At 36.9% G+C, this 12,287-nt stretch overlaps 1 protein-coding gene across 2 annotated transcripts; it reads right to left on the bottom strand.

Annotated features, from left to right (window-relative positions):
• Window positions 1–846: 846 nt before the first annotated feature.
• Window positions 847–10,565, bottom strand: Msh6 (DNA mismatch repair protein Msh6). Of its 2 annotated transcripts, XR_012413001.1 has the most exons (10): window positions 9,981–10,565; window positions 9,591–9,902; window positions 8,218–9,525; window positions 7,999–8,151; window positions 6,780–7,079; window positions 6,123–6,705; window positions 5,914–6,065; window positions 5,695–5,850; window positions 1,340–1,617; window positions 847–916 (listed from the first exon to the last, which is right to left on the bottom strand). XR_012413001.1 is itself a non-coding variant. In XM_073987970.1 (9 exons), the coding sequence occupies exons 1-9, from the start codon at window positions 10,407–10,409 to the stop codon at window positions 1,474–1,476; spliced, it is 3,537 nt and encodes a 1,178-aa protein (XP_073844071.1). In that variant the 5' UTR covers window positions 10,410–10,550; the 3' UTR covers window positions 847–1,473. The 2 variants fall into 2 exon arrangements, 1 of the variants encoding a protein (XP_073844071.1); XM_073987970.1 differs by having other exon boundaries at window positions 847–1,617; window positions 9,981–10,550.
• Between the last annotated feature and the right edge of the window lie 1,722 nt (window positions 10,566–12,287).

A 12,287-nucleotide genomic window follows, 5' to 3' on the forward strand; every position in this document is an offset into this window, starting at 1 on the left:
AAAAAAAAACAAAAACAAAACACAAAAATTAATGCTACTGGTTTATGCTTAAAATTAGAGAGTAAACAATAAAAAATAAAAAACGCAGTACCAAAAATTAACAAGAAAAGACAAATGCATTCGAAAAGAAATTTTTGTAGTGAAAAAGCTTTTTTAAATTACAAAAAAAAAAAAAAAAAAAAAAACAAAACAAACAATTATAAAAAATATATTTAAGTAATTTCAGTTTTTTTATAGAAGTTTTGTAAGGCTAAGGTGGCAAAGGAGGAGATAAAAACATATTTTCAAAATGGAGTTTGAAAGTAAAATATGCCACCTGCTTCTTTTTTTAATTTTTTGGTTCTATGAACAATAAAATCAAACAAATTCTTTCTCTTGCAACACTCGCATATTTAACAACAACAAAAGAAAAAAAAGTATTAATAAAAAAAACTCTCTTTTTTATACAAAAGAAAACAAATGATAAAAACCAAAAAAGAAATAAAAAATAATGTATTCCTAACTATGTTGTATTATATTAAGTTATTACAGAAAAAAAATGCAAATATTTTTTTATAATTTATATAATAAGAAGAAGATTTATTTATTTGTTTTTTAAGATTAAAGCATCTCTACGTATTCTAAGTATTATGTTTTTCTTTCATTATTGTGTACAAATTTACTTTGTTCTTATTTTTTCGTCGTCGTTTTTTTTTCATTTTGTATTATAAATTATTATAAAGCAATAGTCATATTTATGTGTATGTGTGTTATTTATTTATTATTTTTACTGTGATAAATGATGAAGAAGAATAAAGAAAACAAAACAAACAAAAAACCCCAAATAAACATGAAAACAACAAGAAGTTTATTAAAAAAAATACTTGGATTTTGGAGTTTTATTTGGTGGTATGTTTAACCTGTAAACAATGTGGAACTAACAAAAAATATACAGTTTGTCAAGTAATTGTTTTCGAACCAAGAAAACTAACATTTTTCTGTATTAATTTATGAAAAATTACTGATAATTAGGATAAAAATGTCGGTTTTTTTGCAAAAAATAATTGGTAGACTTATTAAAGACAAGATAGTATGCATAAATAAAAAATTGACGCACGTAGTCTAACAAAAAATAACGAAAACCCATAACTACATATAATTCAAGCTGTCAAATAAATGTTTTCGAAATTTAATGGAGGTTCCAAAATAACCAATATTTCTGGTAAGTTCTTGAAAATAATGACATTTTATGAATGTTATTCTTAAAAAGTGTGAACTACTAAAAAGTATCAACAATATTAGGCATAAAATATCCCTACTAGGAGGGTTACCATATGGACCATGGTTCGAAAACATTTACTTGACAAACTGTATGTAGGTATTAATAAACAATACTGGTAGACTAATGAATAATGAATAGGAAGAAGACATAAAACAAAACAGAGGTCCATAAGAAAAAAAAAACTTCCGAGAAATATATCAAAAAATTGCCTCTTAAACTTGACATTGTTGCAGTTGTATTAGGAGATTTTTCAAATTATTAGCTTGCGAAGGAGTGGCACAACCCACAGTAGCTGCAGCAACAAGTTTGGCAGCAATTTTGCGTTTCAAAGCAATGGCTTCCACTTTTTTCGAGAGCTGAAATGAAAAAAAAAAAAATAAAAATTATGATTATTGTAATAATTATTGTTGACCATTGGACTTTTATTATCTTCTTTTTAGTTTTGACCTCGAGCCAAACAAAACTAAAAAGAAGATAATAAAAAATTATGTCAAAAAAAAAAAGCGACAGCTATCCCAATAAAAATGCCACCCATATTGTATAAATAAATTTATTTACTTCATTTGTTAACCTATAGAGGACTTGAGAAAGGATTTCTTTAGAAGGGTGCTTCCAGAGACCCTTTCTCGAAGGGTGCTTCCAGAGACCCTTTCTCAAGAATGGGTGCTTCCAGAGACCTTTTCTGAAGCTTCTATAGCCCCTTCCTGAAAGAAAGGGTGCTTCTATAGAACCTTTTCTGGAAGAAAGGGTGCTTCTATAGAACCTTTCTGGAAGAAAGGGTGCTTCTATAGAACCTTTCTGGAAGAAAGGGTGCTTCTATAGAACCTTTCTGGAAGAAAGGGTACTTCTATAGACCCTTCCTGAAAGAAAGGGTACTTCTATAGACCCTTCTTGAAAGAAAGGGTACTTATACAGACCCTTCTTGAAAGAAAGGGTACTTATACAGACCCTTCTGTATAAGGTGCTTCTATAGAACCTTTCTGGAAGAAAGGGTGCTTCTGGAAGAAAGGGTGCTTCTATTGAACCTTTCTGGAAGAAAGGGTGCTTCTATAGAACCTTTCTGGAAGAAAGGGTGCTTCTATAGAACCTTTCTGGAAGAAAGTGTGCTTCTATAGACCCTTCTTGAAAGAAAAGGTGCTTCTATAGAACCTTTCTGGAAGAAAGGGTGCTTCTATAGAACCTTTCTGGAAGAAAGGGTGCTTCTATAGAACCTTTCTGCAAGAAAGGGTGCTTCTATAGAACCTTTCTGCAAGAAAAGGGTGCTTCTATAGAACCTTTCTGCAAGAAAGGGTGCTTCTATAGAACCTTTCTGCAAGAAAGGGTGCTTCTATAGAACCTTTCTGCAAGAAAGGGTGCTTCTATAGAACCTTTCTACAAGAAAGGGTGCTTCTATAGAACCTTTCTGCAAGAAAGGGTGCTTCTATAGAACCTATCTGCAAGAAAGGGTGCTTCTATAGAACCTTTCTGGAAGAAAGGGTGCTTCTATAGAACCTTTCTGGAAGAAACGGTGCTTCTATAGAACCTTTCTGGAAGAAAGGGTGCTTCTATAGAACCTTTCAGGAAGAAACGGTGCTTCTATAGAACCTTTCTGGAAGAAAGGGTGCTTCTATAGAACCTTTCTGGAAGAAAGGGTGCTTCTATAGAATCTTTCTGGAAGAAAGGGTGCTTCTATAGAACCTTTCTGGAAGAAAGGGTGCTTCTATAGAATCTTTCTGGAAGAAAGGGTGCTTCTATAGAACCTTTCTGGAAGAAAGGGTGCTTCTATAGAACCTTTCTGGAAGAAAGGGTGCTTCTATAGAACCTTTCTGGAAGAAAGGGTGCTTCTATAGAACCTTTCTGGAAGAAAGGGTGCTTCTATAGAACCTTTCTGGAAGAAAGGGTGCTTCTATAGAACCTTTCTGGAAGAAAGGGTGCTTCTATAGAACCTTTCTGGAAGAAAGGGTGCTTCTATAGAACCTTTCTGGAAGAAAGGGTACTTCTATAGACCCTTCCTGAAAGAAAGGTTACTTCTATAGACCCCTCTTGAAAGAAAGGGTACTTATACAGACCCTTCTTGAAAGAAAGGGTACTTATACAGACCCTTCTTGAAAGAAAGGGTACTTATACAGACCCTTCTTGAAAGAAAGGGTACTTATACAGACCCTTCTGTATAAGGTGCTTCTATAGAACCTTTCTGGAAGAAAGGGTGCTTCTGGAAGAAAGGGTGCTTCTATTGAACCTTTCTGGAAGAAAGGGTGCTTCTATAGAACCTTTCTGGAAGAAAGGGTGCTTCTATAGAACCTTTCTGGAAGAAAGGGTGCTTCTATAGAACCTTTCTGGAAGAAAGGGTGCTTCTATAGAACCTTTCTGGAAGAAAGGGTGCTTCTATAGAACCTTTCTGGAAGAAAGGGTGCTTCTATAGAACCTTTCTGGAAGAAAGGGTACTTCTATAGACCCTTCCTGAAAGAAAGGTTACTTCTATAGACCCTTCTTGAAAGAAAGGGTACTTATACAGCCCCTTCTTGAAAGAAAGGGTACTTATACAGACCCTTCTTGAAAGAAAGGGTACTTATACAGACCCTTCTGTATAAGGTGCTTCTATAGAACCTTTCTGGAAGAAAGGGTGCTTCTATTGAACCTTTCTGGAAGAAAGGGTGCTTCTATAGAACCTTTCTGGAAGAAAGGGTGCTTCTATAGAACCTTTCTGGAAGAAAGGGTGCTTCTATAGAACCTTTCTGGAAGAAAGGGTGCTTCTATAGAACCTTTCTGGAAGAAAGGGTGCTTCTATAGAACCTTTCTGGAAGAAAGGGTGCTTCTATAGAACCTTTCTGGAAGAAAGGGTGCTTCTATAGAACCTTTCTGAAAGAAAGGGTGCTTCTATAGAACCTTTCTGGAAGAAAGGGTGCTTCTATAGAACCTTTCTAGAAGAAAGGGTGCTTCTATAGAACCTTTTTGGAAGAAAGGATGCTTCTATAGAACCTTTCTGGAAGAAAGGGTGCTTCTATAGAACCTTTCTGGAGGAAAGGGTGCTTCTATAGAACCTTTCTGGAAGAAAGGGTGCTTCTATAGAACCTTTCTGCAAGAAAGGGTGCTTCTATAGAACCTTTCTGGAAGAAAGGGTGGTTCTATAGAACCTTCCTGAAAGAAAGGGTGGTTCTATAGAACCTTCCTGAAAGAAAGGGTGGTTCTATAGAACCTTCCTGAAAGAAAGGGTGCGTCCATAGACCCTTTCTGAAAGAAGGGTGCGTCCATAGACCCTTTCTGAAAGAAGGGTGCGTCCATAGACCCTTTCTGAAAGAAGGGTGCGTCCATAGACCCTTTCTGAAAGAAGGGTGCTTCCAGATTTTGCGTATAGACGCTTCCTGAGATATTTTCGGAAAGTGTGCTTCCAGAGACACTTCCTGAAAGAAAGGGTGCTTCCAGAGATGCTTTCTGAAAAAAGGATGCTTCCAGAGACCCTTCCTGAAAGAAATGGTGCCTCTATAGACCTTCCTGAAAGAAAGGGTGCTTCCATAGACCTTTCCTGAAAGAAAGGGTGCTTCCATAGACCTTCCTGAAAGAAAGGGTGCTTACATAGACCCTTCCTGAAAGAAAGGCTGCTTATATAGACCATTCCTGAAAAAGAGGGTGCTGAGGAAAGGACCACAGGAAAACGTGGATTTTTTAAAGATTTTTAGGAGCACCCATGGACCACAGAAAGCGTGGATTTTTTAAAGATTTTTAGGAGCACCCATGGACCACAGAAAACGTGGATTTTTTAAAGATTTTTAGCAGCACCCACGGACCACAGAAAACGTGGATTTTTTTAAAGATTTTTAGCAGCACCCATGGACCACAGAAAACGTGGATTTTTTAAAGATTTTTAGGAGCACCCATGGACCACAGAAAGCGTGGATTTTTTAAAGATTTTTAGGAGCACCCATGGACCACAGAAAACGTGGATTTTTTAAAGATTTTTAGGAGCACCCATGGACCACAGAAAACGTGGATTTTTTAAAGATTTTTAGGAGCACCCATGGACCACAGAAAACGTGGATTTTTTAAAGATTTTTAGGAGCACCCATGGACCACAGAAAAGTGGATTTTTTAAAGATTTTTAGGAGCACCCATCGACCACAGAAAACGTGGATTTTTTAAAGATTTTTAGGAGCACCATGGACCACAGAAAACGTGGATTTTTTAAAGATTTTTAGGAGCACCCATGGACCACAGAAAACGTGAATTTTTTAAAGATTTTTAGGAGCACCATGGACCACAGAAAACGTGGATTTTTTAAAGATTTTTAGGAGCACCCATGAACCACAGAAATCGTGGATTTTTTTTAATAATTTTTAGGAGCACAGCCAAAACGACTGCGGACAGGGCTTTATAATAGTTTAAAACGGATTTCGTAGAAACAAATGTGGGGTCTAAAACCCTGACAGCCTTATGGCTAATGTTAAAAAAATACTTACCGCATATGCCCTCTTTATAATGCCATGCGGCATGCCAGCCAATTTTGCTGCATTAAAACCATAGGATTTGGGACAGGCCCCGGCAGTATATTTGTATAGGAACGTTACGGTTTCTTGGGTAGGATCTTCGGTGTCCTCATTTTCCACCATACAGGCCTAGGAAGAAAACAAAAATTGGGATTATAAATCTCCAAAATCCTTTCCCCCCAAAATACCCACCATATGACCCAAGGTAATCCTCTCATCATTATGGAAGAAATCAATTAGATTGTGATAATGTGTAGAGAAAAGGGTGCGACATTTGAGATCTGCCAAAAAGTTCACCACAGAGGCTGCAATAGCAGTGCCGTCATAAGTGGCGGTACCACGACCTAAAAGAGAAAAAATAGTAAACTTCGAATACAATGGACCAAACAATTTAAACTTACCCAATTCATCCAGCAAAACCAAACTATTAGCTGTGGCATGTTTCAAGATCAGCGACGTTTCATTTAACTCCACCAGGAATGTTGAATGCCCCGACAAGATGTCATCTTGGGCTCCCAAACGCGTAAAAATCCTATCGACCAAAGATAGGCGGCAACTTTGTGCCGGCACATGAGCCCCTATCTGAGCCATAACTGTGAGCAAACCAACTTGCCGCATTAGCGTACTTTTACCACCCATATTAGGCCCCGTGAGTAATGACAAAGCTGGTGTCTCATTACATCCCAAGGATAAACCATTTGGGATGTATGTATCCGAAGCCACACAAGGATGATAGCCTTCTTCAATTTCAATAAATGGTTCTTCACCTTCGTTAAGATTTACCAATTCTGGTATACACATTTCGGTCGATTGGGTGCGGGCATATTCTGCCAAGCCAGCCAGGACATCTATTTCGGCCACACAATCAACACACTGCTTCCATAGATCGTAGTGTTGGGAGAATTTTTCAAAGATGCGTCGTGATAAATCTCTGAGAATTGTGTTGCGTTCGTCTTCGGCAGCAATCATGCGTTTGAGGAAGGTCTGTAAAAAAAAAAAAAAAAAAAAAAAAACATTAAAATTTGGAGTTTAAAAAACTTATTGCTCCACATATTTACCCTTGTCTCCTCGGTGGTATAACGCCGAGAAGCTTTGGCACCCTTTTTCTGTCCCTCCAGCGAATATTTACTGTTGACCTTACGTGCATTTGACTCGGGTATCTCCAATTGATAACGTTTCTTTTCGGTACCAAAATAGGCCACCCGACATTCGAAAAACTTCTCTTGTTGAATGCGATATTCTTCTAATTCATCTTTAATTTCTCGAATTTTGGCTTCCACCCGATCATAGTCTTCATCAACACCATGTTCTGGGGCAATAACACCACTCTCAGAGGCTTTGTCGTGATCAAAGGCTTCCTGCAAAGGAATAATGTTAGCTTAAGGAGAAAAGGGAATTATGGTTGAAGGAAGTTCAGTTTAGGGGCTCCTACAAATATGTAAAAAATTCACGTTTTCTAGGGTCTTTGTGGCTCCAAAAAATGTTTAAAAATCCACGTTTTCTACGGTCTTTGGGGGGCTCCTAAAAATATTTAAAAAATCAACGTTTTCTACGGTCTTTGGGGGCTCCTAAAAATATTTAAAAACCCCACTTTTTCTACGGTCTTTGGGGGCTCCAAAAAGTTTTTAAAAAATCCACGTTTTCTAGGATGTTTGGGGCTTCTAAAAATGCCTAAAATATCTACGTTTTCTAGGGTCTTTGGGGGCTCCTAAATATATTTAAAAAATCCACTTTTTCTACGGTCTTTGGGGGCTCCAAAAAATGTTTAAAAAAAATCCACGTTTTCTAGAACGTGTGGGGCTTCTAAAAATGCCTAAAATATCTACGTTTTCTACGGTCTTTAGGGGCTCCAAAAAATATTTAAAAATCTAAAATTTTTTAAAAAAATCGACTTTGTCCAGTGTCTTTGGGTGCTCCTAAATATTTTAAAAATCCAAGGTTTTCTGCAGTCTTTGGCGGCCCCTAAAAATATTTAAAAAATCCACGTTTTCTACGGTATTTGGGGGCTCCTAAAAATATTTAAAAAAACCACGTTTTCTACGGTCTTTAGGGGCTCCAAATAATATTTAAAAATCCACGTTTTCTACGGTCTTTGGGTGCTCCTAAAAATATTTCAAAATTCAAGACATTGGGGGCTCCTAAAAAAGCCACGTTTTCTACGTTCTTTGGGTCCTCCTAAAAATCCACGTTTTCTACGGTCTTTGTCTTAAAAATCCACTTTTCGCTGTATATCTGAGGCAGGTCCTTAAACTGAACTCGTTTCAAAACCTTTTATACCTTGAAGAATGTCAATTGCTTGCTTAAATCTGGAAAGGCTCCGCCATTTTCTTTGTCCTGGGTTAGATGTTTCAACAGATCACAAGAGATTCCATCGAACATGTATGGTATTCTTTGCAAAGTCTCAAATCCTTTGAGAATGGCTATGAAGTTCTGCAAACAAAAACAAAAATAAATTTATATAGAATTTAAAACCCGATTTTTAATCATCTTCCTTACCTGTATCTTCTTTTTGTTATATTGTTTCTCTTCAAAGAGTATTGCTCTGCCATCGGGATGTTTCTCTTGTACCAGCTTGCTGCCAAAATGATGAAATTGGGCCAGGTATCTTTCAAAATCTGGCAAGGGAGCCATAAGGGCTCTTACCTCTTGCAGAAGGCTAGATTTTTCCAAAAACTCTGCAATTGCTTGCTGCCTATCTTTGATTATACCCAAATTACATGATGGAGCACACAGCCAATGATGTAAAAGACGTTTACCAAACTTGGTACAACACTGATCCAATGTCGATTGCAAGGAATGCTCTTCGCCAGTTATACGCAAATTCATTAATGTGGTGGCATCCAAGACCATATGGGCCCTTTGCAGAGTAGACGATTTCTTGACTGGAGCTGTTGTGGTCGCCAACATATCTGGTGGTTCATATAAATGATATCTTGTCATGGGTATAACCTTCTCGGCCACTTTACATTTTTTCATGTAATTAATACACAGACCCAATGCCTTGAGGGCCAATCTTGCCTGGCGATGTGGTGTTAGACCCAAATGATCGCATTCATCCTGCATGGTGCGCAATACCACGGGCCAATTATCACCATTACATGCATAATAATTCTCTGCCAATTCTTTGAGGGTCTTTTCAGCTGTACTTTGTTGGCTCCCATTTGCCGGCATATATTCTTTTAAGGTTCCGCTTAATACTGTTCTCATAATGTCCTGGGTTTTTTCTCCAATATTCGACTTTTCCAAAACAACCAATACGGGCATGTGATGGGAGAGCAAAGTGTGTAACCGCGAACAGTTCTTATCATCCTCAAATTCACCCAAATAACAATCACCAATTGAGGTGTCTATAAAACAAACGCCATAGCAACTTGTACCTCCACCAGCACCTTGGGGTTTCTCCACAATGGCCAACATATAACTTGTTTGATGATTTTGTGTAATGCTGCATTGGGAACCAAACACCCTTGTGCCACGATTCATTACCTGACATATTTCACGTTTAACAACTTTATCAAATTTGGTGGCCTTAATACGTTTGCATCTCTCTGTCATCATGTCAGGAGTTTCGGTTTGTTCTACACGGGCAACTTTATAACCCCTTTCCACCAGCACTGAGGCCATTTTGTCAAAAGATACTTCTGGGAATCCGGAGTGTGCAAACTCCCCCCGCATATAGGTAAATCCCAGCTCATTGACACCCACATCGGCGTCCATGTGGTACAATTCATAGAATTTACCAACTTTAAAGAACAAAACGCAGTCATAGTTATCCGATTTCAACACCCACCATTGACGTACACCCTAAGGAGATAAACAGAATTTGTATTCCATGACTTGTTTCTTGTATTGTTCACAAAAACTCTTACCGGTGACAGAGAATCCAAAAATTTCTCCGGCACATGTAGTGTGGAACCATCATAGTCTGGATGATCTGGTCTACGTCCATGCTTGTCTTTAATTTTGTCTGGTTTTAAAAATTCCAATTTTTGATGTGGCCAAATGACCGGCTCGTCGAGGGTAGAAGTTGTTACAATTTCCTCACACTTCGCTTCCTGTTTCTTTGATGTCTTGCAATCATCTGAGGACTGTAACTGTTTTAATTTCTCCGCAAATGTTCCCGAAACCAAGGAGGCATCCAGTTTAACCTTTTTGGATTTTGGTTCATCTTGGTTTTTGGTCTAAAAGAAAGGAAAGAATAAAAAAATTACATGTTTATGTATTGATTTTCCATTCCCCCGTCATTTAGGGATACATACATTTTTCTTCTTGGGCGTTGGAGAACAACCTGATGCAGACGACGAACCGTCATCACTTTCTTCGTCTGAGCCATGAAACGAGGAATCATCTTTGCTTTTCTTGCCTTTTTTCTTTTTTGCCTCGGGAGAATAATCTTTGCCCTTTTCGTCCTCATCGGAATCGGAATCAACTAACATTAAACGTTTTCTCTTCTGCTTATGTCCAACAACTTCCTCGTCATCAGACATATCCATTTTTTGCTGTTTCTTCTCATCCTCCTTAACGTTTCCATTTTGCGTCTTAATATTTTCCTTTATTTCTTCATTGTTATTGTTGTTCGTGGTTTTTAGTATTTTCTTTTGACTCGCTGGAGAACTAAAGTACTTGAACAGTGTATTTTTCGGAGAACCCACATCCTTTGATAAACTTGAATTTAATTTTTTCGACATAATTTATCCTTTGCCACGAAATTTGAAACCAACACGCGCAAAAACTCCTCGCAAAATGATGCAAAAGTTGTTTTTCGCGCCCACAACAAGTTTGACAAATTTAAAAATAGCAATGTTGCGCAATTGTCAAAGAAGAATGGTATACAATGACAGGGTGGCACAGAGGAAATTTAAGTTGCCATCAGACCATCTGCTTTTTTCGTACATACATGGTCTGTTCCTTTACTTTTAAAAGTGGTAACAGTGGCAGAAAATGGTAAAAGTGGTGAACTGTTCTCATATAAAGTGTATGCTTTTAAAAGTAAGGGAACACTTTGCGGGTAAAAAGTGGTAAAAAATGGTAACCTCTGGCACGTAACCCTGCGTTTACAAATGACAGGACAGTTGACTTCATGTATTGATTGTCAAAATCCCACAACTTGCCTGTGTGACGTAGGCGTCCCGATAACAGCAAAAACAGTTGTAAAATTTTTAATGATAATCATCGACTTCTTTTCGTTTTCCGTTCACATATTTTGTTTTTGTTCATGTTCTTTTGTTTTTAACACATTTCAATCATTATCTCACTTATTTTTACAAAAATGCCAAAAGTGTGTCTTCCTTACTGTCTGTGAAAAAATGATGGACAGCTGGGAGACAAACGACAAATATTTGTATGTGTTAGTAAATCAGAGTTGTATTTGAAGACAAACTGTCTGGTGTAAACGCCTAGTAAAGGAACACGACTACAGTATGCAAAACTCAAATTCGAACATCCGTCAAGAATGAGTTATTTATTATGATTATGGCAGATATGGTAGAAACAAGCGCTTATCAAACCAAGTGTTTACCAAATAACTTGATTTAAATCAAAATTAAATAATATAACATTTGCATGGTTTTTAACCATTTTTTACACTTTTGTCCTAGTTTTTCTACAACACACACAAACAAACAAAGACATCATAAAACAGTTGCATTTTTTGGTAGTTTATGACGAACAAGCAGGGTTGCGTATAATAGTATGGTGTTTTCGTGCTTTGTTTAGAATAAATGACAAAGCTATCGTCATTTATTTTTGTAAAGTAAATGACGCAAAATGTTGCCTGTTTTAGCAAATAAATGACGAAACAGTCCTAAAATCTGTTTTTGGTGCTAATGTAAAAAAGCACATTAATTTATTGGAGTTGTATAGTTCATGAACGAACTAAGTTCAATAGAACGATTCATTAAAAACCCTAGTCTGGAGGAATGGGGCTAATACCAAAGGTTTACGTAACATATGGGCAGGGATATAACGCATTCAGCTATAATTATGAAACATGTTCCTATATTTGACTCCTATGTATGTATATCAGATCACCCATTGAAGTCTCTAGACTACAAATCAAGAGAGTACTTGCCGAAAAAATTCGACAAAAACCGAAATAGAGGCCTATTTTATGCCGATATTACTCGAAAGTGGTACCACGGAAATATCACCGGATTATACCAAAACACTCGTTAATTTATTGTTTGGAGGCTCGTAAATAAATAAGTTCAAAAGCAAAAATATCCATTCATTTTGTTAAAGAAATAAGAAAATTCTTGCGTTTGGCAAAAGTGTAAACTTTATTTTGACGCGTCAAATTTTGGGTTATTTTGGAAATCTTAATTTTTTCCCTAATGAAACGTGGGAAGGGCCTAATATTTTCTGGATTTTAATTTAGCACTAAATACTTAAAAAAAAGTTGCATATATATGTTACACGTATAATATCTCTATATTGGTGTAATAATGCAATCAAAAAAATGTTGAGAGGTGTAAAGTTTATTTTGACACTCACTGTATGTGTATTTATACATTTTATGGTTTCAGCGAATGTTTTTGGGTGTCCAAGATATATTTTAGAGATACAAA

Source organism: Musca autumnalis, unplaced genomic scaffold (genome assembly GCF_047663935.1).
Source record: "Musca autumnalis isolate F117 unplaced genomic scaffold, ASM4766393v1 scaffold_4, whole genome shotgun sequence".
Taxonomy (NCBI): Eukaryota; Metazoa; Arthropoda; class Insecta; order Diptera; family Muscidae; genus Musca; species Musca autumnalis.

What these genes read in the sequence shown, in the direction of transcription:
- Msh6 (XM_073987970.1), bottom strand. Translation starts at nt 10,409, where the DNA reads ATGTCGAAAAAATTAAATTCAAGTTTATCAAAGGATGTGGGTTCTCCG. An exon ending in CAACGCCCAAGAAGAAAAAT is followed by an intron (nt 9,903 to 9,980) that starts GTATGTATCCCT and finishes CCTTTCTTTTAG; the next exon opens with ACCAAAAACCAAGATGAACC. An exon ending in TTTTGGATTCTCTGTCACCG is followed by an intron (nt 9,526 to 9,590) that starts GTAAGAGTTTTT and finishes TTATCTCCTTAG; the next exon opens with GGTGTACGTCAATGGTGGGT.